The 22083-nt window shown below is 68.5% G+C and overlaps 14 protein-coding genes across 14 annotated transcripts; 8 read left to right on the top strand and 6 right to left on the bottom strand.

The window, feature by feature from the left end:
* Positions 1-197: 197 nt before the first annotated feature.
* Positions 198-1439, top strand: MICPUCDRAFT_51291 (uncharacterized protein; the record flags this gene model as incomplete). Its single annotated transcript, XM_003061718.1, has 1 exon — positions 198-1439. The coding sequence occupies one exon, from the start codon at positions 198-200 to the stop codon at positions 1437-1439; it is 1242 nt and encodes a 413-aa protein (XP_003061764.1).
* Positions 1440-1554: 115 nt separating this feature from the next.
* On the bottom strand, positions 1555-2076 carry MICPUCDRAFT_51290 (uncharacterized protein; the record flags this gene model as incomplete). Its single annotated transcript, XM_003061473.1, has 1 exon — positions 1555-2076. The coding sequence occupies one exon, from the start codon at positions 2074-2076 to the stop codon at positions 1555-1557; it is 522 nt and encodes a 173-aa protein (XP_003061519.1).
* A 151-nt stretch (positions 2077-2227) lies between these two features.
* On the top strand, positions 2228-3233 carry MICPUCDRAFT_51289 (uncharacterized protein; the record flags this gene model as incomplete). The annotated part of the gene is made up of 2 exons (XM_003061717.1): positions 2228-2338; positions 2437-3233. 2 exons carry the CDS (start codon positions 2228-2230, stop codon positions 3169-3171), a joined length of 846 nt encoding a protein of 281 aa, XP_003061763.1. The 3' UTR covers positions 3172-3233.
* Positions 3234-3297: 64 nt separating this feature from the next.
* On the top strand, positions 3298-5195 carry MICPUCDRAFT_51288 (uncharacterized protein; the record flags this gene model as incomplete). Its single annotated transcript, XM_003061716.1, has 3 exons — positions 3298-4074; positions 4258-4547; positions 4604-5195. The coding sequence occupies 3 exons, from the start codon at positions 3298-3300 to the stop codon at positions 5193-5195; spliced, it is 1659 nt and encodes a 552-aa protein (XP_003061762.1).
* A 96-nt stretch (positions 5196-5291) lies between these two features.
* On the bottom strand, positions 5292-7086 carry MICPUCDRAFT_48291 (uncharacterized protein). Its single transcript, XM_003061472.1, has one exon. It carries the CDS (start codon positions 6934-6936, stop codon positions 5392-5394), a length of 1545 nt encoding a protein of 514 aa, XP_003061518.1. The 5' UTR covers positions 6937-7086; the 3' UTR covers positions 5292-5391.
* A 218-nt stretch (positions 7087-7304) lies between these two features.
* On the bottom strand, positions 7305-8360 carry MICPUCDRAFT_51286 (uncharacterized protein; the record flags this gene model as incomplete). Its single annotated transcript, XM_003061471.1, has 2 exons — positions 7305-7701; positions 7852-8360. The coding sequence occupies 2 exons, from the start codon at positions 8358-8360 to the stop codon at positions 7305-7307; spliced, it is 906 nt and encodes a 301-aa protein (XP_003061517.1).
* Positions 8361-8699: 339 nt separating this feature from the next.
* Positions 8700-10041, top strand: MICPUCDRAFT_48290 (uncharacterized protein; the record flags this gene model as incomplete). Its single annotated transcript, XM_003061715.1, has 1 exon — positions 8700-10041. One exon carries the CDS (start codon positions 8700-8702, stop codon positions 9954-9956), a length of 1257 nt encoding a protein of 418 aa, XP_003061761.1. The 3' UTR covers positions 9957-10041.
* A 6-nt stretch (positions 10042-10047) lies between these two features.
* MICPUCDRAFT_51284 (uncharacterized protein) lies at positions 10048-11136 on the bottom strand (the record flags this gene model as incomplete). Its single annotated transcript, XM_003061470.1, has 1 exon — positions 10048-11136. One exon carries the CDS (start codon positions 11134-11136, stop codon positions 10048-10050), a length of 1089 nt encoding a protein of 362 aa, XP_003061516.1.
* A 393-nt stretch (positions 11137-11529) lies between these two features.
* MICPUCDRAFT_20296 (uncharacterized protein) lies at positions 11530-11889 on the top strand (the record flags this gene model as incomplete). Its single annotated transcript, XM_003061714.1, has 1 exon — positions 11530-11889. One exon carries the CDS (start codon positions 11530-11532, stop codon positions 11887-11889), a length of 360 nt encoding a protein of 119 aa, XP_003061760.1.
* A 272-nt stretch (positions 11890-12161) lies between these two features.
* Positions 12162-13979, top strand: MICPUCDRAFT_51282 (uncharacterized protein; the record flags this gene model as incomplete). Its single annotated transcript, XM_003061713.1, has 2 exons — positions 12162-12812; positions 12885-13979. 2 exons carry the CDS (start codon positions 12162-12164, stop codon positions 13977-13979), a joined length of 1746 nt encoding a protein of 581 aa, XP_003061759.1.
* Positions 13980-14180: 201 nt separating this feature from the next.
* On the top strand, positions 14181-14960 carry MICPUCDRAFT_51281 (uncharacterized protein; the record flags this gene model as incomplete). Its single annotated transcript, XM_003061712.1, has 1 exon — positions 14181-14960. One exon carries the CDS (start codon positions 14181-14183, stop codon positions 14958-14960), a length of 780 nt encoding a protein of 259 aa, XP_003061758.1.
* A 254-nt stretch (positions 14961-15214) lies between these two features.
* On the bottom strand, positions 15215-17360 carry MICPUCDRAFT_63022 (uncharacterized protein; the record flags this gene model as incomplete). The annotated part of the gene is made up of 2 exons (XM_003061469.1): positions 15215-15601; positions 15786-17360. The coding sequence occupies 2 exons, from the start codon at positions 17358-17360 to the stop codon at positions 15215-15217; spliced, it is 1962 nt and encodes a 653-aa protein (XP_003061515.1).
* Positions 17361-18342: 982 nt separating this feature from the next.
* MICPUCDRAFT_11848 (uncharacterized protein) lies at positions 18343-18612 on the top strand (the record flags this gene model as incomplete). The annotated part of the gene is made up of 1 exon (XM_003061711.1): positions 18343-18612. A coding segment is annotated over one exon (270 nt), but the record flags the coding sequence as incomplete, so codon positions are not given.
* Positions 18613-21605: 2993 nt separating this feature from the next.
* Positions 21606-21917, bottom strand: MICPUCDRAFT_20662 (histone H4; the record flags this gene model as incomplete). Its single annotated transcript, XM_003061468.1, has 1 exon — positions 21606-21917. One exon carries the CDS (start codon positions 21915-21917, stop codon positions 21606-21608), a length of 312 nt encoding a protein of 103 aa, XP_003061514.1.
* Between the last annotated feature and the right edge of the window lie 166 nt (positions 21918-22083).

The following is a 22083-nucleotide window of genomic DNA, read 5'->3' as shown; positions in this document are numbered from 1 at the left end:
GCGAGGGGGGCATCCGCCGCCGCCGGACGGCGGCGGTGCCGGGTTCTTCGCGCCGATGCCGATGCCGTCGTCGTGAAGTGAAATAACTTACAGCTTCGAAACATCGTGACTCGTCCTCCTCGCTCGCCGTTCGCCCGCGCGCGAGCCACGCGCGCGAGCGCGCGAGCCGACGCGCGCGTCCTCGCCGAGCAGCTCGCATGGGCGGCCTGCGCGGGGTCATCCGTCCCGGGGTGAACTGGAACGCCCGCGCGGAGGAGGAGCGAACGACGAGGAGCGAGGACGGGCGATCTCGCGGCGGCGCCGGGGAAATTCCCGACGACGCGCCGGAAGCGTCCGTCTCCGCGCGTCGCGACGGCGACGCCGAACGCGTCGGCGCCGGCGGCGAGCGAGTGAAGAAGGCGACGAAGAAGGAGAAGAAGAAGGAAAAGACGAAAGAGACCGCCGTCGTTGACGGCGGCGACGACGCCGACGCGGGAGGGAAGGGAAAGAAATCTGGTGGCAAAAACAAAAAAGCGCGACAGAAGAATCTCACGAAGCATCTGTCGCTCCGAGCGGAGTTCACGACGCCCACGGTCGCGAGCGATCACCCGTTCGAGTACGACGCCGCGGACCACTGCGAGACGCCGTTCCAGGCGTACCAAGACGTCGAGCCGTTCCTGTTCCGCGTCGCGCTCGCGCTGAAAAAACCAAAGGAGAAGCTCGTCATCTACGACCCGTACTTTTGCGAAGGGTCCGTCGTTAAACACCTCGCGCGGTTAGGGTTCGCGAACGTCATCAACCGGAACGAAGACTTCTACCAGTGCATCGACGAGAAGCGGATACCGGAGCACGACGTGTTGCTCACGAATCCGCCGTACAGCGGCGACCACTTCCGGCGTATCCTGTCGTTTTGCGGGAAATCCAAAAAGCCTTGGCTGCTCCTCCTGCCGAACTTCGTGTGCCGCAAGCAGTACTACGAGCCCGCGATCGGGGCGTCTTCGAAACCGCTGTTCCTCATCCCCGATCAGCTGAAGCCGTACCGGTACTGGGCCCCCGGACGGAAAGGGTACGAGGACAGGACCAGGGCGAAGGGCACGACGCCCTTCGAAACTTTTTGGTACGTCGACTTCGCCGGGGTGGCGTCGCACGCGGACGTGAGGGCGTGGTGGATGAAGAAGTTCTCGCCGCACAGCAACTGCACGCTGCCGGACGTGAACGACGCGTTGCCTCAGCAGCAGCGGCTGCAGAAGCGTCTGAACCCGAGGGCGAGGAAGATCGCGGCGAAGAGAGAGCGCGAGAGCGGCGGCGGAGGAGGAGGAGGAGACGGTGAGAAAAAAAAATCGAGCGGGTGCGGGTTGTACTACGACCCCGAGCGCGCGAAGAGGGACGCGCTCAAGCGCGCGAGCGACGGCGGCGTCGAGAAGTTTCACGAGAAGAAGAAAAAGAAGAAGGAACGGTAGACGTCTCCGTCGTACGTGTAGTGTTTCAAGATGTTCTGAGAGTAGCTGCGCGCGACGCCGCCGCCGTCGTACCGCGGCAAAGTTGGCACGCCGCCGCGTCGCGTCGCGTCTGTCGTCATAGTCCGTCCGCTCTCGCCGGCAGCGTCTCCACGACCTCGAGCTCGTGCCTCGTGATCTTCTTCTCGCGATCGAACCAAAACGTCCCGACGAACTTCTCCCCTCGCAAGAACGCCGGGTACCAGTGCTCGTCGTCCGGCCACATCTTCTCCAGAGGTATCGCGTCCTCGGGGAACCACGCCGGTCTCATCTCGTCGCTCTCCGCCACCGTCCCTTCGAAGGCGGACGCGTGGAACACGTGCGTCTCCATCGGGTTCGGCGCGTCCGCGTAGTGGAACGTCAACACCCCTCGTCTCGTCGCGTCGAGCGCGTCGATCCCGCACTCTTCTCGTAGCTCCCTCAGCGCGGCGTGCTCGACGGACGCGTCGATGCCGAGATCCACCTTCCCTCCGAATCCGTTCCACAAGCCGGCGCCGAAGCCTCGCTTCTTCTCGCCGAGGAGGACGTTCCCGTCGCTCACGACCACGAGCAGCGTCGTGAGCTTGGGCGCGGCGAGCGCGGCGGTCGCGTCGGTCGCCATCGCGCCGACGGCCGGCCGCGGCGCGCGGACGAACTGCTGGGGAACGCGACGACGACGAGAGTTGGCACTCGTCGCGAACTACGCGCTCGTTGAAACATTTATTGGAAAGTGAAACCGCCCACTCCGACGCGGCGCGTCGCACCCGCGCGGCATGGCGGGAAACCTCGATCAACCCCTCAAATTATCAATATCCCTCGATAAACCCCTCGACGAGATCATCGCGAGTCGAAGGTCGAAAGACGGCGGCGGTCACGGCGGCAAGGTGCGGTCGTCCGCGTGCCCGGCAGTCTCCGCATCGCGCTCAGATTCTCCCGCGCCAATTTCTCACGTCGACGCGACTCGTCCCGGCCCCCATCCCAGTCGCATCGCCGGCGTAACCCGCGAAACGACACGCCGTACGGCGACGGCGTGAACCACATTAAGGGCGTCTCCGTCGCGGACATCGCGAACGCGCCGAGCGGCGAGCGCACGCTCAAGGTGTCGTCCACGACGCCCCCGAAGAAACTCGCGGGAAGCATCGCCCTCGTCTGCGACGGCGGCTGTGGCGAGGCGCCGCTGCTCCTCCCCCTCGGCGCGGCGTGCGTCAACCAGGCGACGAAAGCGATCGCGATCGCGCGACGGGACCTCCTTCGCAGACCCGCGGCGCTTCTGGACGACGCCGCGGACGACGACGAGTGGGAGCCGACGTTCCTGTCGTGCTTCCCGGGTTTCCGCGACGACTCCAAGCGCGCGGTCTCGATGCAGTGCGACAAAGAAGCGAAAGCGCCGTGGGCGGGCGCCGCGGACGCGACGCTCACGATCGCGAGCGGAACCAACCCCGCGACGCTCGCGGGCGCGATCGCGGGGAAAGTGCGGCAGGGGATGAAAGTCGCCGCGCGCGCGTGCGGCGCCGACGCGGTGTCCAACGCGGTGTTCGCCGTCGCGCGCGCCCGCGAATACCTCGCGGACGACGGGATAGACGTGTACTTCGTCCCGGAGTTTGACAAGGAAATCGTGAGGGGGGAGGGGGAGGAGACGCGGACGGTGATAGTGTTTAGGATATGCAAGGCTGCGGGGAGCGCGCCGACGCCGCTGGTCGCGGACGAGGAGGAGTGAGGACCTTCTGTGCGTTTCTTTACGTAGCCATTCAGTTTTTTTCGTGCGTTGCCAAACAGAACAATTTGCTTCTTGTATCTTGTACAGTACTGTTCGTTCGTCGCCCCGAGGCGGGCAGCGCACCCGATGAGGCGTGGTTTCCCCGGCAGGTCGGGATTTCTCTCGATCCTCGTCGCGCCGTCCGAGGGAACGGGCGAGGGTATCGAGCCGCTCTTCCGTCACGGCGCTCGTATCGGCGACGTTCTCCCCCCCCCGCCGCGCCACTCTCCCGACGCCGCCGACGCCGACGCCGCCGTCATGCGCGCGCGACCTCCCGCGCTCCTCGCGTGCGCGCTCCTCCTCGCCGCGTGCGCGCTCGTCGCCGCGGACGGCCCCGCGGCGCGCGACGCGCGTCCGCGCGACGCCGCGAGCCGCGCGTCTTATTATTCTCGGACGACGACGACGCCGACGACGACGACGACGACGCCGACGACGACGACGACGCCGACGACGCCGCCGCCGACGACGACGACGACGACGCCGCCGACGCCGACGACGCCGACGACGACCGGACGATACGCGCGCGCGCGCACCGCGCGCGTCGCCGCGACAGCGCCGCGGCTCGTCTCCGCGCCGCGCCCGCGCGTCGACGACGACGACGGGACCCGCTCCGCGTCGCCGTCCGCGCCGTCCGCCGTCGAGACGCGCCCGAGAAACGTCGACTTCGACACCTACGCCGCGGGCGTCGCGCTGCACGCGTCCGACGTCCCACTCGACGTCCAATACGGCCATCGGATCGCGCCCGAGCCGGTCCCGATACAGGCGCGGATCATCAACGGCGTAGACGTCTCCCCGCCCGACAAGTACCCGTGGACGGTCGCCGTCGTCGGCGTCACGACGCTCGCGTCCGGCGAGGAGCGCGAGGTGCGTTCTATACACTGGTCCCCATACGACCGCGTTCGCGTGGTGAACGCCGATCCTTAAGGACTTTTGCCGTCGTCTCTCTCCGTTCATCCCCCGCTTTCAATACCCGCCCTCGACGCCTTTCAACTCCACCTGACGCCTTTCAACTCCACCCCGACGTTCGCTTCGTGCTCCTCGCCGGAGTCTTTCCGCTGCGGCGGGTCCCTGATCTCGTCGTCGCACGTCTTATCCGCGTCGCACTGCTACTTCAGCGACGGCACGACCAGCAACGTCGGGTCGTTCGATTTCATGCGCGTCAAGCTCGGGGCGTGGGGCGACATCGACGCCCCGGACGCGCTGAACGTCGACGTCGAGGAGATCATCGGCAACCCGCGATACGTCGGCGCGACGTTTGAAAACGACATCACGTGCGTTCTGTGCACACGTGTTTCACCCACCGCACACGTGTTTTGTTTCAACACTCACTCGATCGCGTCTGTATCCTTTCGACTGACCGGTGAACTTTTATCGCATGGAACGACCCCGACAGCGTCTTGCGTCTCTCCGCCCCCGTGGACGTCTCCGTGTACCCGCCCGTGCGTCTGAACTGGAACCCCGCCGGGTACGTCGGCGGCGTCGACGCCGTCGTCATGGGCTGGGGCACCACCTCGAGCGGCGACCTCGCGAGCGCGCTCGCGGAGGCGTCCGTCCCCGTCGTGTCCACGTCGAGTTGCGTCGCGAGCGGCTCGTACCCGGGCCCGCCGAGCACGCAGCTGACCGTGACGGACGTCATGATGTGCGCGGGGTTGCCAAACGGCGGGACGGACGCGTGTCAAGGCGATAGCGGCGGGCCGCTGGTCTCCCTGGAGAGCGGCGTCCCGACGCAGGTGGGGATCGTGTCGTGGGGGGAGGGGTGCGCGCTGCCGGGGAAATACGGCGTGTACGCGAACGTGCTCGCGCTTCGCGGGTTCATCATTCGGCACGTGCCGGATATACAGACGTTCTCGCCGTGCGACAGCGCGTGCGCGGCAGTGCTTCCGGGAGGGTTCGTCGCGCAGATCCTGGACGAGGAAGAGGAAGAGGAAGAGGAGACGCCGACGCCGGTGTTCGCGTTGAGCGACCTCCTCGGTTTGACCGCGTGATCGCGTCGCGGGCGGGGGCGCCGAGATCGGTATTCGAGCGCGAGGAGCACGGGGAGCACGGGGATGGGGACGCGGGGTTTAGGGACAGAAAAATTTGATACGAGGATCGATCAAAGATCAAATCAGAAATACCGCGCCGCGGTGACGTTCGCACGCATAATACTGTGCGCGCACTCGCTCGCGCTCACGCGCGCACCTAGATCCCCGTCACCTCCGCGCCAACCCCGGACGGGAGATCCTCGATTATTTTCATCCAGTTCGGCGTCCCCGCGCCGGACTTCCACAGCTCGCCGTTTTTCCCCACGGAGAAGAACACGTCCCGGACCGTGACGTCGAACCCGCTTCGTTCCACCTCGGACACGATCCACCTGCGCCAGACGTCCTCGTCCACGGCGGCGACCCTCCAGCGCTTCTCCGTGACGCGCGACGCCGCGGCGGCGACCTCCGCGCGCTTGCTTCGCTTCCCGAACTGCATCTCCGGCGCCTCCTCCTCCTCCGCGTCTTCGCCCTCCGCGCCGCCGCCGTCGCCGCCGCCGCCGCCTTCGCCGCGCGCGGCGGCGAACTCAGCCTTCAACGCCTCCACCCCCGCCCCGGGCGTCGCCTTCTTCGCTCGCTTCTTCTTCCCCTTGCCCCCCGTCAGCATGTCCACCGTCGCGATGACGACGTCCTTCTCCTTCAGGAGCGCCTTGTACTTGTTCAAACCGGCCACCGTCTCCTCGACGTGCTCGTCCGATCCGGCGATGATGAACACGCGGTAGTTCCCTCTCAGCGCGGACAGGGTCACGTCGTCGCCTCTCTCGTCCACGGTCACGCGGAGCCGCCCGATCTCTTCCTCGCGCGCCACCTTCTCCTGCGTCTTCTCGCGCTCCGCGAGTTCGCCTCTGAGCAAGAAGCCGAACGTCGTCACGGCGACGGCGTTGACGGCGAGGTTCTTCAGCGTCTCGTTCAACTCCGGCGCGTCGTCGCCGCCCTGCAGCGCGGCGGCGAGCCTCGAGAGGATGATGATCAATCCGATGAACGCGCCCGCGCCGAGCCCGCCGAAGAGGTAGAGCTTGAAGAACCGGAACGGCTCTTTCGCCTCGGCGCGCAAGTTGGACAAGGCGCGGTTGGAGCGAAACCCGGCCACCTCTTCGTTGGCCATCTCCTCGTACTGCGGCGTCCCTCGGAACACCTCCATGTCCGGGTCTCTCAAGACGACGCTGAACTTGAGCTTGTACTCGTTCACCGCGGCGGTCAGGTCTCGTTTCGCGTCGTCGTACTTCTTCTGCTTCACGTACGCGCACGCGCGGTTGTACAACGCCGCTCGGGATTCGTCCTCGCTCGGCGCGCCGAAGTCCTTCAGCGCCGCGGTGAAGTTGGCGACCGCGCCGTCGTAGTCCTTGAGCTGAAAGCACGCGAGGCCGTTGTTGACCGCGTCCGCGGCGGATGCGTTCGGGCCGTTCGGTTCTCTAGACGCGGCGGTTCGCGCGACGAGGACGCCGCGGCGCGTCGATCGCGGCGACAGGAGTTTCGGGGCGAGGACGCGCGACGAGGCTGCCGTCGGCGACGCGCCGCGCGCGGTCGCGGTCGAGGACGCGAGACGCGCCGGCGCCGGCGTCGTCGTCGTCGACGACGACGCCGACGACGCGTTCCTCGCCGCGAACGAAGCGACGCGCGCGCGAGATGGCGCGCATCGCGCGCGCGCGTCGCCCACCGCGGGCGACGCCGCGCGCGATCGGAGGAGCGTCGACGTGGACATCATCGCCTCCGTGCCGCGTGGATGGATAAAGGCGCGCCGCGCGCGCGGGACCGAGACGCCGTCGAGAGCGCGACGCGGGGACGCGACGCGGGGACGCGACGAGGACTTCGAACGGCGACGCGCGGAGGTGAGAATCCGCCCGCGACGGCCGAGGCGCGTCCGATGGTGTGACGCGGGGCGCCGGGGACGACGGCGGACGGTACGATCGATCACCGGGCCGACGAGCGAGAGGCGGCGATCGGATTTTCGCGTTTCGGCTGACAACCGCAGCAACCCTTCGTCCACCGGTGGATTTTCTCGAGAGAGAGCCGCCGCGCCGCGCGCTCCGCTCGACCGCGCCCGTGCGCTCGCTCCTCGCGCGCTACACAGCATCACAGCTCAACCTTCATCTCCGGCGGATTCTTCTGCACCGGCGTGTTCGCGCCGCCCTTCTTGTGCTGCGGTCCGTCCCAGCTGCTCCACCCGTCGTCGTGCGTGTTCACGAGCGACATGTCCGCCGTCGCCGGGCAGACGCCCAACCCGTTTGGATACGAATCGTCGATCTTAGAATTCGAACCGTCACCCTCTCCCGGGCCCGTCGCGCCGTGCTTCCCGGTCTTGCACACCCGTCCCTGCAGCTCGAGCAGCGGCGTGTTCGACTTCCACGCGTGCAACACCGTCTCGTCGTGCTCGCCGACGACTTCCCCGCACGCGTTGACGACGAAGGTGGAGATCCAGCTTCCCTCCGCCCTCGCGACGGTGTGGTCGTTGCTGTACACCGGCGTGACCCTGCGAGCGGGCGGGCAGGCGATGGTTTAGGGTTCGGGGTTTAGGGTTATCCAGGTACACGCGTCGGGGATCGGCGACCGCGGGAGGGATGGACGAGGACCGACGAAGACGCCGCGGCGGCGGCGCGCGCGGCGGCGACGGACGACGCACTTGTTGTTTCGCATCTGCAGCCCCCAGTCCTTCCTCGCGGTGATGCAGCCGCGCTCGAGCGCGGTGATCGCCTCGTCCGTCGTGAGCTTCCTTCGCATCTTCGCGCGCTTCGCGTTCAGGTTCTCCACGAGCTCGTTCACCGCGATCGCGCACGCTGTGGACGAGAGTGGGGAAGGACGGACGGGCGGTTGGACGTCAGCGGCGCGATTCGAATCTTCTCGAAACGACGCGAAGGCGACATGACCGTTCGACGCCGACGCCGAGGAGAACCGCGCGCGCGCGACGCGAACGCGCGACGCACCGTTGCACTTCAGCGCGCGCCTGAGCCCGATGTCTTCCTCCCAGTCCGGGAGTGACTCCAACACCTCCCTCGGCATCGGGTCCGCGCGCGCGGGGAGGACGGCGTCGGAGAGGACGACGACGCAGAGGAGCGCCGTCGCGGCGACGAGCGACCGCGCGCGCGGAATGAGGGATGGCGCGGACGCGGGGACGCATCGCGACGGCGGCATCGCGTCCGGGAAGCGAGCGGGTCCCGAGACGTCGGGTCGCGTTCGCCGTGCGGCGCGTCGCGTCGCGCGGTGACGACGACGACGCGCGCGATCGATCTCGAGAACCGTGCAGTGAACAGCTGAGGTGTAGGTGCCGTGCAGTGCCGAGCTGAGGGTCGTTCCTACAAAAACAGTTCACCGGTCAGTTGAAAGGGGACGCGATCAAGTGTTGAAACCGAGCAGTGGGTGAAAAACTTTTGTATAGAACGCACCTGAATCGTCGTCGTCGCGTCGGTGCGACGACGCCGCTCCCGCGACGCCTCTCGCGGACACGCGACCGCGCGCGGTCGCGCGGCCGGCATGTCCGCGGCGTGCGCGGCGCGCACCGGTCCCGCGCGCGCGGCCGGCGTCGTCGCCGCCGCCGCCGCCTCCGCCGCGGCGCGTCGTCGCGGCGACGCGCGCGGACGCGCGCGTCGGCATCCCTCGCGCGGACGCGTCGAAAACCTCGCGCGACGCCGCCGCGGCGACGCGCGCGCGACCGCGACCGCGAGCCCGTTCGCGGACGACGCCGCGGAGGACGCCGCGAGCGACGACGACGAGGACGCGTCCCCGCCCTCGAGCGCGCTCGCGCGCGCGCGTCGCGCGCTCCTTTGGCGCGCGTCCTCCTCTTCCGACGACGCGTCGCGCGTCGTCGCGGACGTCTACACGGAAGCGCTGCTCGAGGCGCGCCGCGACGACGACGACGTCGCCGCCGCGGAGGCGTCGATCCTCGGCCTGTCCGATGGGACCATCTCCGCCGCGCTGGACCACCTCGCGTTCGACCGCCTCCAGGCGGTTATGGAGCGGACGGAGGTGGCGAGAAGAGAGGAGGTGTTCGCGACGATGCGTCAGGTGGTGGTCGTGAGCGCCGGGTACGACACGCGGGGGTTCCGCATCCCGTGGCCGCGCGGGACCGCGGTGTTCGAGGTGTGCGAGCGCGAGGTGCACGACGACGCGACGCGCGTGTTGAGGAACGTCGGCGCGAAGCCGCCGAGGGGATGCTCCGTGCGGCGGGTCCCGTGCGACGGCGCGACGACGACGATGACGACGACGACGACGACGACGACGACGTCGACGACGTACGAGTACGGCGACATGGAGGACGCGCTTCTGAAAGCCGGGTACGCCCCGGACGTTCCGTCGGTGTGGGTGCTGCAGGACATCGCGCGCGTGGGGGACGCGCGGTGGAGGGAGCTGATCGAGGAGGTGGCGGATCTCATGAACGCGGACAGCGAAGTCGTGGGGCACGTGCCGTCGCCGTCGCGCGCCGGCGCGGGGGGGGAAAGCGGGAGCGACGGCGACGGCGACGGCGACGGCGCGTTCGGGTCCGGGGTCGTGAGGGACATGGCCGTCGTGGGCGTCCTCGCGCGCGCGTTTCCGTCCTCCGCGTTGACGCCCGATGGAGGGGCGGGGAAAGCGGGCGAGGCCGCCGACGCGGTCGACGACCACGACGACGCGCAGCTCGGGGTGTTCCACGGCGTGAAACAGCGCCCGTCGAGGTCGGAGGCGGAGTACTACCGCGAACAGATTTACATCGCGGAGCACGAGCTCGGGGACGACGAAGGGTTCGAGGACTGAACGCGAGCGCTCCTACCTATGAATCACCTAGTCTAGCGAGCGAGGCTCCTACCTATGCCGCAGCGCGAACGAGCGAACGCCTTCACGACCCTCACCGGCCCGGATACCACGCGAAAGGATTCGCGTTCCTCGGCGTGTGCGCGCGCCCGCTCCCGCGCGTCTGATTCACGCCGCCGCACAGAAACGGTTTCGTCGTCGACTCCTTGGCGCGCGTCGGCTTCCTGTAGTCTTCTCGATACACCCTCCGTCTGCGCGGCGCCGCGTCCGGGGACATCTCCGCGCGTCGCCGCGTCGTCGCCGCGCCGCCGCCGCGCCACGCCGGCTTCTCCGGCGAAGACCGCGCCCCGACCGGGGTCCGACGATCGTGACTGGTCCCCATACGACCGCGTTGGCGTGGTGAACGCCGTTCCTTAAGGACTTCGTCGTGGTCCCTCCGTCCGTCCGTCCTCCCTCCTCGTCCTCCCTCCTCGCGAGCGACGGTCACGGTCACGGCGCGCGCGATGTCGTCCGCGAGACGCGCGCGACCGATCGCGATCGCCCGCGACGCCGTGGACGCCTTCGCCGCGGGTCGGAGGGACGTCGTCGCGTTCGCGTTCTCTTTGCCCGGGGCGTCGCCGGGCGGCGGCGGCGTCGTCGCGATTGAATCCCGCGTTCGCCGCCCCGCGCTCCCGTCCTCCCGCTTCCCGTCCTCCCTCTCCTCCTCCTCGCGCGCGTCTCTCGCGGCGGCCATGAGCGCCTCCCCCCGCGCGCGGTTCCCAGCCGCGTTGAGCGTCCTCGCGAGCGTCTCCTGCGCCGCGAGCGTGACGGGATGCCGCGCGCCGTGCAGCTTCTCGCGGTAGATTCGCCACGCGCGCTCGTCGTGATACAGCGCGCGCGCGAGGTTTCCGTCCGCCGCGTGCAACCTCCCGAGCTCCGCGCACAGCTCCGCGACGTCGGGGTGGAACGGCCCGAGCTTCTCCTCCAGCGCGTGCAGCCCCGCGGTCATGAGCGTGTCCTCGTCCCTAAACCGCGACGCGATGCGGTCGTGGTAGAGCGTGCGCGTCGCGCGCGCGGGCGCGCCCGTCTCGGTGAACCGCGTCGGGTTCGGGTCCGCGCGCTCGCTCGCGTCGAACCACAGGTGAAGGTTCCGGACGTCGCGCTCGTCGAAGACGTCGCGCGGGGGATCGTCGTCGTCGTCCATCCCGCCGACGCGCGCGGGATGGAAGTGTGACTGTCGGTCGCGGTTCCCCTCTCTCGGACGTTCCGATATCCGATTTGCGAACGTCGACGCCGTCGTTTCCCCGCGCGCACTCGCGCGCGCCCCGGCCGCCGCGACGCGCCTCGCCATCGCTCGATGTTCGCGTCATTACAGCTCACCGCGAACGTCTGCGTCGTCGCCGCCGCCGCCCGCGCCGCCGCGGCGTCCCTGCGCGGCGTGACGGCGAAAAGCCATCCGGCGTCCGCGGGATGGCGCGCCCCGTCCGTCCCCCCCGCCGCGCGCGCGTTCGCGTCCACGACGCGAACCGCGGCGACGCCCGCCGACGCCGGCGCGGACGAGGGCGCCCCCACCGCGTCTCCGCCCTCGGAGATGGGCATGACCCAGGTCCTCTTCGTGGAGTGCGGCATTGGCGCGGACCAGCACGGCCAGGACGCGACGAAAGCCGCCGTGCGCGCGTGTCGAAACGCGATCGAGTTCAACTCGATCCCGAGCATACGCGCGGTCGTCCCGGGCGGGTACGACAACATGAAGCTGCACATACATCTCGGGGTCCCGGCCGGGCACGAGGTCGATCTCGAGAGCGTCAAGGCGGTGTTCCCGTACGGGCGGATCGTCGAGCCGGTGCGGGTGGACGCGGGGGGGTTGCTCGCGAAGAGCGGGATCGCCATCGCGGAGATGGGCGACGTCAACGACGATTTCGTGATCGCCGTCGCGGCGGTGACCGTGGGGTACTGACCGTACGCGCGCGGAGGGAGGGTCGGGTGGACGGGTTGCGGAGAGAGAGAGGCGTCGGACGGGCCGGCGAGCCGACGCACGGGAGTTAACATTCATTTCAATTTTAAGGGCCGTTCCATACAAAAACAGTTCTCCGGTCAGTTGAAAGGGGACGCGATCAAATGTTGAAACCGGGCGATGGGTGAAAAACTTTTGTATAGAACGCACCTAACACACGCGCCTCGCCTCGCTTCGTGCTGCACGCGAACCACCCGTCACTCCGAGCGCTCGCGATGCCGACGCCGTCGCCGTCGCCGTCGAAGTCGATCGTCCAGCGCGACATCGCGAACAGCGAGGCGGCGCTGCAGGATGGGGAAACCCCGGAGGCGCGGAAGACCCGCGTGCTCGCCGCCATCGAGGACGGCTCGCTCGCGAAGAGCGGCGTCACGAGGCTCGACCTGTCCGGGTGCGATCTCGCGCGGCTGCCTGAGAAGATCGGGGCGCTGACGTCGCTGGAGTTTTTGAACCTCGGGGACAACCCGCTGTCGTCGCTTCCCGAATCCTTCGACGGGCTCGTGAACCTTCGCGTGCTGTTCTTCCTTCGGTGCGAGTTCGTGGCCGTCCCGGTCGTGCTCGGACGCATGAAGTCGCTGTTCATGCTCAGCTTCAAGGCCAATCGCGTGAGGGACGTCCCGGAAGGGTGCCTCCCGCCGTCGCTCGGGTGGCTCATCTTGAGCGACAACGAGATCGAGAAACTGCCGGCGTGCATCGGCGAGTGCGTCGGAATTCGGAAGCTCCTGCTCGCGGGGAACAAGCTCACGAACGCGGGGTTGCCGGACGGGATGGCGCGTCGACCCGACCCGACGCGACGGTTGCGGTTTCGGTTCGGTTTTTTTTGGTTTAGTTATTTTGGTTTTCGGCTTCCACGCGTCGTCGTCGTCGTCGTCCCCCCTCCCCCCCGACGCGTCCCCTGACCCCTCCCCCGCCCGCGCATCGATCGTCTCCGCGCGTCACAGAAAAATCTCCGCCAGCTCGAGCTCCTGCGCATCGCGGACAACGAGCTGACGTCCGTCCCGGAGTGGCTCGCGAACCACGACGCGCTCGCGTGGGTCGCGCTCGCGGCCAACCCCGTCGCGGCGCCGTGGGCGGCGGACGCGGAGAAACGCGCCAAGGCGACCGCGACCGTTCCGCCGCACGTCCACGGGACGATAGGAAGGGAGCACACGAACATGGCCGCGCTGGTGCCCGTCCCGGAGGTGCCGACGCTCGCGTTCGAATCTCTGCGCGTGGACGAGTCGGAGACGCCGTTGGGACGCGGCGCGTCGGGCGCCGTCTACCCGGGGCTGTGGTTGAAAGAAGAGCCGCTGAACGCGTACGACTCGTGCCCGAACGTGTACCGCGTCGTGCCGACGCCGGCCGCGGTCAAGGTGTACAACCACGGCGCGAAGACCTCGGACGGGCGACCGAAGGACGAGATGCACGCGTCCATATTAGCGTCGAAGACGGGGTGTAAGTCCATCGTGCGCACGATCGCGACGTTTCAAAAGGAGTGGACGCTACGGAACGAGCGCGACGGGTTCCCGGAGGAAGGGTTAGTCATGGAGTTTCTGGAACAAGACGAGTGGGTCTCTCTCGGGTCGCCGCCCTCGTTCGACAGCGTGACGAGGGACACGTACTCGAGTAACGTGACGCGGTCGCGAGGGGAGATCGTCGAGGTGGCGAGGGGCGTCGCCGCCGCGGGCGCGGCGCTGCACGGCGCGGGGGTGTGCCACGGCGATCTGTACGCGCACAACATCATGTTTCGCAGCGACGCCGTGGGCAGAGCGCACTCGCGTCCGAAGCCGCCCGCGGCGAAGCTCAGCGACTTTGGCGCGGCGTTCTTCTACCCGCCCGGGTCTGAGTTTGGACGCGCGTTCGAGCGGATCGAGGCGCGCGCGTTCGGGATTCTCCTCCAGGAGCTCCTGTCGCGGCACGACGGGAAAGACGACGGCGGCGGCTCGGTGACGATAGACGCGCTGAGAGAGATGGTGAAGGAGTGCGTCGGTCCGCGGGAGAAGCGGCCGACGTTCGCGGACATCTCGTCGCGGTTGGGCGCGCCGAAGGGGGTGTAGGGCTCTGGCGGTTGTGAGTACACGTACACGTAATCGTAAGCGAACGAACGAACAAACTCATGTCAACTCTGACGGACTCGCTCACTCATCGGCCGCTCGCGAATCTGGCCACTCGCCGCCGCGCGGAAGGGACGACGGACGCGCGTCATCCCCGCCGCCGCGATGATCCCCCCCCCCCCCCCCGGCGCGAACGCGCCCGGAATGGAGAGAGACGACAGCGTCCCGATGGTCCGGATCGAGCAGCCCGAGCGCGTGTACGACCGCGAGAAGATCCTCGGCCGCGACGCCGCGAGCGTGTTCCCTTCGATGGCGCAGGAGGAGGCGGAAAAGGTCGTCTCCGCGACGCAAGCGATCGTCGGGTCGATGAACTTCGTCACGGAGACGGAGCTCATGGAGATCAAGGCGAAGCGAGGCGGCGCGCTGCGCCCGGAGGACGGGACGATGGAGGCGGACAAGACGCTCTGGGCGGTGCTCCAGGAGGCGAAAGACGCGAAGCAGGAGGCGTTCGAGGAGGGGTGGAAGACGATGAAGCAGGGCGTGTACAAGCCTCTGGACGACGAGGAGGCGGAGTTCATAGACGAGGTCGAGACGCGGAAGCGATCGGAAGAGCGACGCGCGGAGGAGAGAGAGAAGAGCGAGGTGGACGCGTTCAAGGCGGCGAGGGAGGCGCAGGTGATTCGCAAGGCGAAGCCGCCGCCCGCCGCCGCCGCCGCCGGCGGCGTCAAGCGCGCGTCCGAGCTCGCGGGCGGTCTCGGCGCGAGCAAGAAGCCGAGGGCGCCGGGCGGGGTCGTCGTCGTGAAGGCCAAGCCGAAGCTGAGCGTCGTCGCGAAGGGAGAGCCGAAGGCGGCGGCGGCGGAGGCGGAGGCGACGGCGGCGGAGGTGAGACTGCTTCCCATACGACCCCGTTCGCGTGGTGCACGTCGTTCCTTAAGGACTTTTCCCGTCGTCACTCTTCACCCGCGTTTCCCTTTCAACGTTTGACCGGTAAGACGTTCGACTGACCGATCGCTTCACCCACGCAGGCGGAGGCGGGAAAAGACGGAGAAAACGACGGAGGACGCGACGCCGACGCCGACGCCGACGCGGGCGGCGTGCTCGGCGGGCTTCTCGCGGGGTACGGCAGCGCCAGCGACTCGTGAGACGCACGAAAAACGAGACGCGCTTAGCAGCGTAGCGGTTTGTTTCGCTCGAAACCACAAAGAAACACCCCAAGTAACACGTCGTCGTCGTCGTCGTCACCGCACCCTGTGCTTGTTCGCCAAAGCCGCGAGCTTCTCTTGGTGCATCCGGTGCTCCATCGTGAGCCTCTCCAACTCGGTCATCCCGCCGTCGAATCCGTCGTCGCCGCTGAGCTCGCCGCCGTAGACGTAGTCCATGAGCCGCGCCTGCTCGCGCGCGGCCGCCTCCTCCTTCGCGGCGAGGTCCGCGGCGGTCGGCTTCCGCCGCGGCGGCGGCGCGGGCGGCGGCTTCGGCGCCGCCGGCGTCGGCTTCGGCACGCTCTTCGCGTACATCTCTCTGCGGTACTGCGCCAGCAGCGCGTCCTCCCCGGGCTGTTTGTAGAAGACGTTGAACCGCTCGCTCGGCGGAGACTTCGGTTTCGCCGCCTCGCGCGCTTTCGCCGCCTCAGGGCCGTTCCATACAAAGCATTGTCGGGGTGGAGTTCAAAGGCGTCAGTTGGAGTTGAAAGGCATCGAGGTCGGGCGTTGAAAGCGGGGGGTGGGCGGACACAAGCGCCGGGCAAAGTCCTTAAGGATCGGCGTTCACCACGCCAACGCGGTCGTATGGGGACCAGTGTATAGAACGCGCCTCAAACCGCCGCGCGTTCTCCGCGCGCACTTGCCGGTCCATCTCTTTTATCGCCTCGCGCTTCTCCCTCGCTCGGATCTGCTCCTCCGAGTCCACGGTCCCACCGAGCGAGCCTTGCGTCCAGTACGTCCCGTCCTGCCCGAGGACGCGCTGGTACGTCTCCGGCCGTCCGGGCTCGTAGTCGATCCCGCCGCGAATCTCGCGGTACGACAGTTTCGCGGCGCCGCCGCCCGCGCCCGCGGACACCGTTTGCCTCCCTCCCGGGGAAGCCCCCGCGGGAAGCGACGCCGCGCCGTACCCGCCGAGGTCCGGTAGCGCGGAGCCGTGGTAAAACCCGTCGTCGTACGCGCTTCCCTCGGTGTACAAGTTTTCCTGTCGAATGTCCGACCGCAACGCGTTTTGCCACGGCCCGTCGTTCGGTTTCGAGTACGTCTCGGCGCGTTCGCCGTTGACGATGAACGAGTACCCTCCCGCGGGCCCGCGCACGTTCGGTCCTAACCCGACCCACTCTTTATTCGAGCCGTTGTGATGCACGTACTTGCCGCTGCTGTTCGAGTCTTCCTTCGCGAGCGACGGCGGAAGTTTCTTCTCCGCCCTCGGCAGCGGCCGTCGCGTCAACGGCACGCGCTTCCCGCCGCTCCCCGCGGTTCTCGCCCTCGTCCCTCCTCCCGGGGTTTGCCCGTACCCGGACGACTGCACTCCGTGGTCGCCCGCGCTGTGCGACGGCCGCCTCGCGGGCGTCGCTTTTTTGGCGCCCGGCTTGGACGGCATCAGTCCGCGGTCCGCGCCGGCGCCGACGGCGGACCCGAACCCGTTCTGCGTCGGCTTCTTCGCCGGCGGTCGCCTTCGAGACGGCTCCGGATCGTCGACGGGAGGACGATACCCGGGTTGCGGCTCCGGCGGCGCGAACCCAAACTCCGCGGCGTGCATGCCCTCGAAACCCCCGTACCCGTCGCCGTACGATTCGTTCGGCATCCCGGCGTACATCGCGCCGCTCGCGTCGTATCCTCCGCCCCCCGTTCGCGCGCGCGCGGCGTAATCCGTGGACGCGCCGCCGTACCCCGCGTTCCCGACGGCGCCGCCGAACGTGTCCGCGGGGAGGTCCGGGCCCCAGTCCAGGAGGGATTCCTCCGCGCCGGCGCCGTACCCGCCGCCCATGCCCATCGCGTCGTACCCGGACGGCGTCGGGCGGAACGGATCGTCGCCGCCGCCGTAGCTGTCCTCCCCCCGCGTCCCTCTGCCGCCGCCGTGACCGCCTCGCGCGTACGACGGCGACGGCTCGGACGACGGCGGCGCGGGGGAGACCCCGCGCGAGGGTCCCGGTCGTCTCCCGCCCACGCCGACGCCCTGCCGCAGCATCCGCGGCGGCGGTGGCCTCTGCGCCGGCCGTTGCGGCGGCGGCGGCGACGGCGACGGCGACGCCGCCGGCGGTCCGCCGTTCACCGTGCCGAACTCGCGCTTGTACGCCTCCCAGTCGAACCCGCCTTGGCTCGTGACTAATCCGGGGGACGACCCGCCCATGACGAACCCGACCTCGCCGCGGTCCGAGTACGCCGGCGACGCGTCGCTCGCCATCTCGTGCGGGGACAGGATCCTACCGCCGCCGCCGCGCTGCGCCTGCCCTTGCCGCGACGCGCCTCGAGACGTGCTCACGCCGCCGCCGGCTAAGGCATTGTGGAGCTTGTCCACCAGCACCGTCGCGGCGCCTTCCTCGCAGTTCATGACGTCCTCCCACTCGTGCGACGGGACGTCGATGCCACGTCGCTTGAACACCTTCGCGAGGAGCTGCCAGTTCTCGCGCTTGTTCTTCTCTCCCGTGCACTTGTCGTCGAAGCTGTGCAGGGATATGTCCGAGGGGAAGTACTTCGACAGTATCTCCGCGACGATGTACCCGTTCGAGAAGTCCCTGCGAAGAAACCCGGGGGCGGGGGACGTGGGTCAACGAGAGGACGCGCGACGAAAAAAAGTCCCCGAAATCGGACGCGGCATGTTCGACTCCGCAAACGCGCGGGAGATCGCGCGCGCGCGCACCGCTTCGCGTTCTTGATCGGCGCGGAGAGGCTCAGACCGAGGAGCCATTTGATGTGCACCCGGGTCAGGCTCTCGCGCTGGACCTGGGTGGAAACCATCGCCTCCGCGCCCTCGCGCGCCCCGTTCTGCCGCGGGGGGACACAGTACCGTTTGGAGCTCCGAGAGCGACATCCCGGCAGAGTTCGCGACCTGAACCGGCCGATAGACGGGTCGCGCTTTCGTTCGATTCAGACTAAAAACCCATAGAGTACGTGTACGCGTAATTTCGTATGGAATCTTCGCCGCTCTTCCAAATCGAGCGGCAATCATTCCTTCGCGCGCGCGGACGCCGACGACGACGATGGCGGAGGCAGCGCCCGAGGGCGAAGAAGTCGAAGCCCCCCCGCGCGGGGTGTTCGTGTACCCGAACGGCGAGGACAAGTACGACGGCGAGTGGGCGGAGCGCGTGTACGGCGAGGGCGAGGTCCCGCCGGAGCCGCCCGCGCCCGAGGAGGGCGAGGAGCCCGTCGAGCTGAAGACGTACTGCCGCCACGGCGTGGGGAGGTCCACCTGCGCGGGCGGCGTGTACGACGGCGAGTGGGTCCAAGACGCCATGGAGGGCGCGGGCGTGTTCGAGTACGTCTCCGGGGCGAAGTACGAGGGGAACTGGAAGGCGAACAAGTACGACGGCGCGGGGACGTACGTCTGGCCGGACGGATCAAAGTACCAGGGCGAGTTCGTCGAGAACGTCATGCACGGGAAAGGGACGTTCGTGGACAAGGACGGGCGGGAGTGGATCGGCGACTTTTACAACAACACCGGGCCGGGTCTGAAGCTGATCCTGTGATCGATCGCGCGAGGCCGACCGCGATCCGATCGACGCGCGCGGACGCGAAGACGACTGGAGGAGGAGAGAGGGGATCGACGCGCTAATATAAGCTAGCTCTACACGATCGATCGATTCTCTCTCGGTTGACCTACGTCGTCGCCGCCGTCGCCGCCGCCGCCGCCGTCGCGCGCTTCTCCTCCTTCCTTCGCTTCGCCGCGGCGTACTTCTCGCTCGCCTCGCGTTTCCTCTCCCGCGCCGCCGCGACCCTGTGCGCGGATATCACGTCCGGTGGGTGCGTCGCCGCGGCGCCCGTCGTCGCCGCGCGGTGATGACGCATCACCCACCCCTCGGTGACGACGACGACGGACCCGGCGCCGCCGTGCCGCCGTCGCTCCTCCGCGAGCGCCTCCCCGCCCGACGGGACGACGACGTGCGTCACCTTGACGCTCATCCGCGCGACGCACGACGCGCCGAGCTCTCTCAGCCGTCGCTCCACGTGCGCCTTGTCCTTAAACTGCGCGTACCGCGGGCCGTTCCCGCCGAAACCGCCGGAACCGCCGCGGACGAGCGCGACGCACCCGAGCGGGAACGGGCCGAGATCGCCCGAGCTCTCGGGCGCGTCGCCGGCGCGCGAGTTCGACTTCGGTCTCGTCGCCTCCGCCCACAGCGCCGCCTGCGCTCTCAACTCCGCCGGGGTCAGGACGCCTTCGAGCGCGGCGAGGACGTCCGCGTCGACGCCGCCGGCGCCGGTCGCCTCCTCAGACCGCGCGGCGAGCTCCGTTCCCGTCTCGGGCGCCGGCAGCGCGGGCGCGGCGTCGCTCGGCGCGAGGCTTCGCGGAGGCGGCGCGCGGAAGTAATGATCCAGCCGCGCTCTGTCCGCCTTGAGGTCCGTGAACGGCAAAAAATATTTCGCGAGCTTGTCCCGGTCCTCCGGGGTGTCCGCGTTGACCGTGGGCGTCACCTTCCTCGGTCGAACGCGCTTCACGAACGCCACGAGCTCGTCGAACGAGGAGTGCTCGCTGTACGGTATCGAGTACGTCCGCGTCGCGCCGTCGTTCGAGATCCACGGGCGGTACGCCTCCGCGACGAGCGCCGCGGCGCCGTCGCCGTCGCCGCGACCGACCGATTCCATCATCGCGTCCCGCGGCTCGGATTTGACCCGAGCGACGCGATCGCGATCGGAGCCGTCCTCGAGCTTCACCACGACGAACCCGTCGTCGTCCGCGGGAGGAAGCGGTCGCGCGCGCGTTTTCGCGCCCGCGCCCGCGACGCGTCCGACGTCCGCGTTGGCTTCCTTCCGCCTCGAGAAGGACCATCCCGTGGGACGGAACGCGCACACCGCGCGCCACCTCGGCGCGCCCGTGCGCGGGTCGATCTCATCGCGCAGCGTCCGCGCCATGGCGTCGTGCTGCGACCCGCCGCCCATGGGAACGACCCTCACGCGCGGCCGTTGCCGTTCCTCCCCGCCGCCGCCGTCTCGCGCCTCTCCTCCCGCGTCCTCGTCCACGCCGTCGCCGTCGCGCCGCTCGCGTCGGAGCACGAACAGATCGTCGTCCCACCACCCGCACAGCCTCAACGTCTTCGCCCTGCGCTCGCCGACCTCGGCGCGCGACCCCGCGGCCCTGGCCACGGCCGCCACGGCTTTCTCCTTCCCTATGCTGTACGACCCCACGAGAAACAGCGTCCGCGGCTCGCGTCGCAGTTCCTCTCTCACGATCTCCCCCAGCGTCTCGCAGACGTCCTCTTGCGTCGGGAACGCCCATCGCGGATCGCAGTACGTCGTGTCCAACAGCAGCTCCCCGATCGCGCCGTCGGCGGCGATGAGATCGTGCAGCGCGGGGTCCTCGCGGACGCGCTCCGCCGCGCGAAAGTCGCCGGTGTGCAGCGCCGTGCGCGACGTCCTCGCGTGCTTCATGTACACCAGCACCGCGCCGGGGCAGTGGTTCGCGTCTAAGAAGGTCACGATCGCGTGCGACCCGTCCGCGGTGTCCACGCGCGTCGGCGTGCGCGTCGGCACCGCGCGCACGAGGTCGGGGTCGACGCCCAGGACCTCGACGAGGAGCGACGCGGTGACGGGCGAGCAGTATATCGGCGCGGGGCCTCTGAACCCGGGGTGCAAGCCCGTGGTGTGGTCGCTGTGGAAGTGCGTCAGGAAGTACGCGCGCACGTCCGGGGACTGGTAGTTGAACCCGTCGACGACGAACCCGGGGAAGCCCTTGATGCGCTTCAGCGCTCCGCGCTGCGTCGCCATCGTCGCGGACGCGATTGATCGACGTGTTTCTAGCTAGACTCTCAAGATCCGCTCGCGCTCGCGCTCGGCCGCCGACGACGACGCGACGGGGAGGGCGCGCGACCGCGGACGCGCGCGAGGTCGTCCGTCCGGCGCCGCGCCGCGCGAACGAGGACGACGCTCCGGCGGCCGCTCCGCCTCGCCGCTCCCTCCGCGGACGCGCGCGGGGACGACTGCGCGGGAGTGCCGAAACGTCATCACCGTCTCTTCGGTTCGGGTCGGTCGATGTCCTTGGCTGTCTCTGCCGTGCAAAAAACAGGCGGGGGGAGGAAGGTTCGCAAGTGTTTACCGTTCGATCGATCGCGTATGAGAGAGAGGACCGCCGCGATGGGCGGCGTGAGACGCGGTATGAAACGATTTAGACGGTTGGAACCCCCCGCGCGCGCTCGCGGAGGTCGACGACGGGAGCGAACGCGGTCGCCAGTGGCGCGCGTTCGCGGCGCGTTTGAAATATTTATTCGATTTCGCGCAGCCGCGGCGGCGGCGACGCACGTCTTCCGCGCGTCTCGAACGATCGCGGGAGGACGAGGACGTTCGCACAAGGGCGCGTGATGTGTTTATTTTAATTGTTCTCGTGAAGTGGTGGTGATTATTTATCACCATTGTGTGCGTCGCGGGCGCGAAGCCTTCGCGACGTCGTGTGTTTTTGAAGTTGAAGTGGAGCGTCTCTGTTGGCGTTCGGGGTGGCTGTTTAGCCGCCGAAGCCGTAGAGGGTGCGGCCCTGGCGCTTGAGCGCGTAGACGACGTCCATCGCGGTGACGGTCTTGCGGCGGGCGTGCTCGGTGTAGGTGACCGCATCGCGGATCACGTTCTCGAGGAACACCTTGAGGACACCGCGGGTCTCCTCGTAGATGAGACCGGAGATGCGCTTGACACCACCACGGCGTGCGAGACGGCGGATCGCCGGCTTCGTGATGCCCTGGATGTTGTCGCGAAGGACCTTGCGGTGGCGCTTGGCGCCGCCCTTTCCGAGCCCCTTGCCTCCTTTACCTCTGCCAGACATGTTGTATGTGGGTGTTGTGTTTACGCGTGCGTAAAAGTGAGGCGATCTCGCGTCGGGTTCGCGTCTTGGGCGTTCCCGGCAGCGATCCGGGTCGATTCCTCGAAGGCTGGAATTTTGGATGTCTCTGTGTGACGAATTCGTGAGGAAGTGCTCTCTATTTTCTTCT

This window comes from Micromonas pusilla, assembly GCF_000151265.4.
Source record: "Micromonas pusilla CCMP1545 genomic scaffold MICPUCscaffold_10, whole genome shotgun sequence".
NCBI classification, from domain to species: Eukaryota; Viridiplantae; Chlorophyta; class Mamiellophyceae; order Mamiellales; family Mamiellaceae; genus Micromonas; species Micromonas pusilla.
The sequence above is the reverse complement of the archived record's forward strand: the minus strand, read 5'-3'. Positions and strand labels throughout refer to the sequence as shown.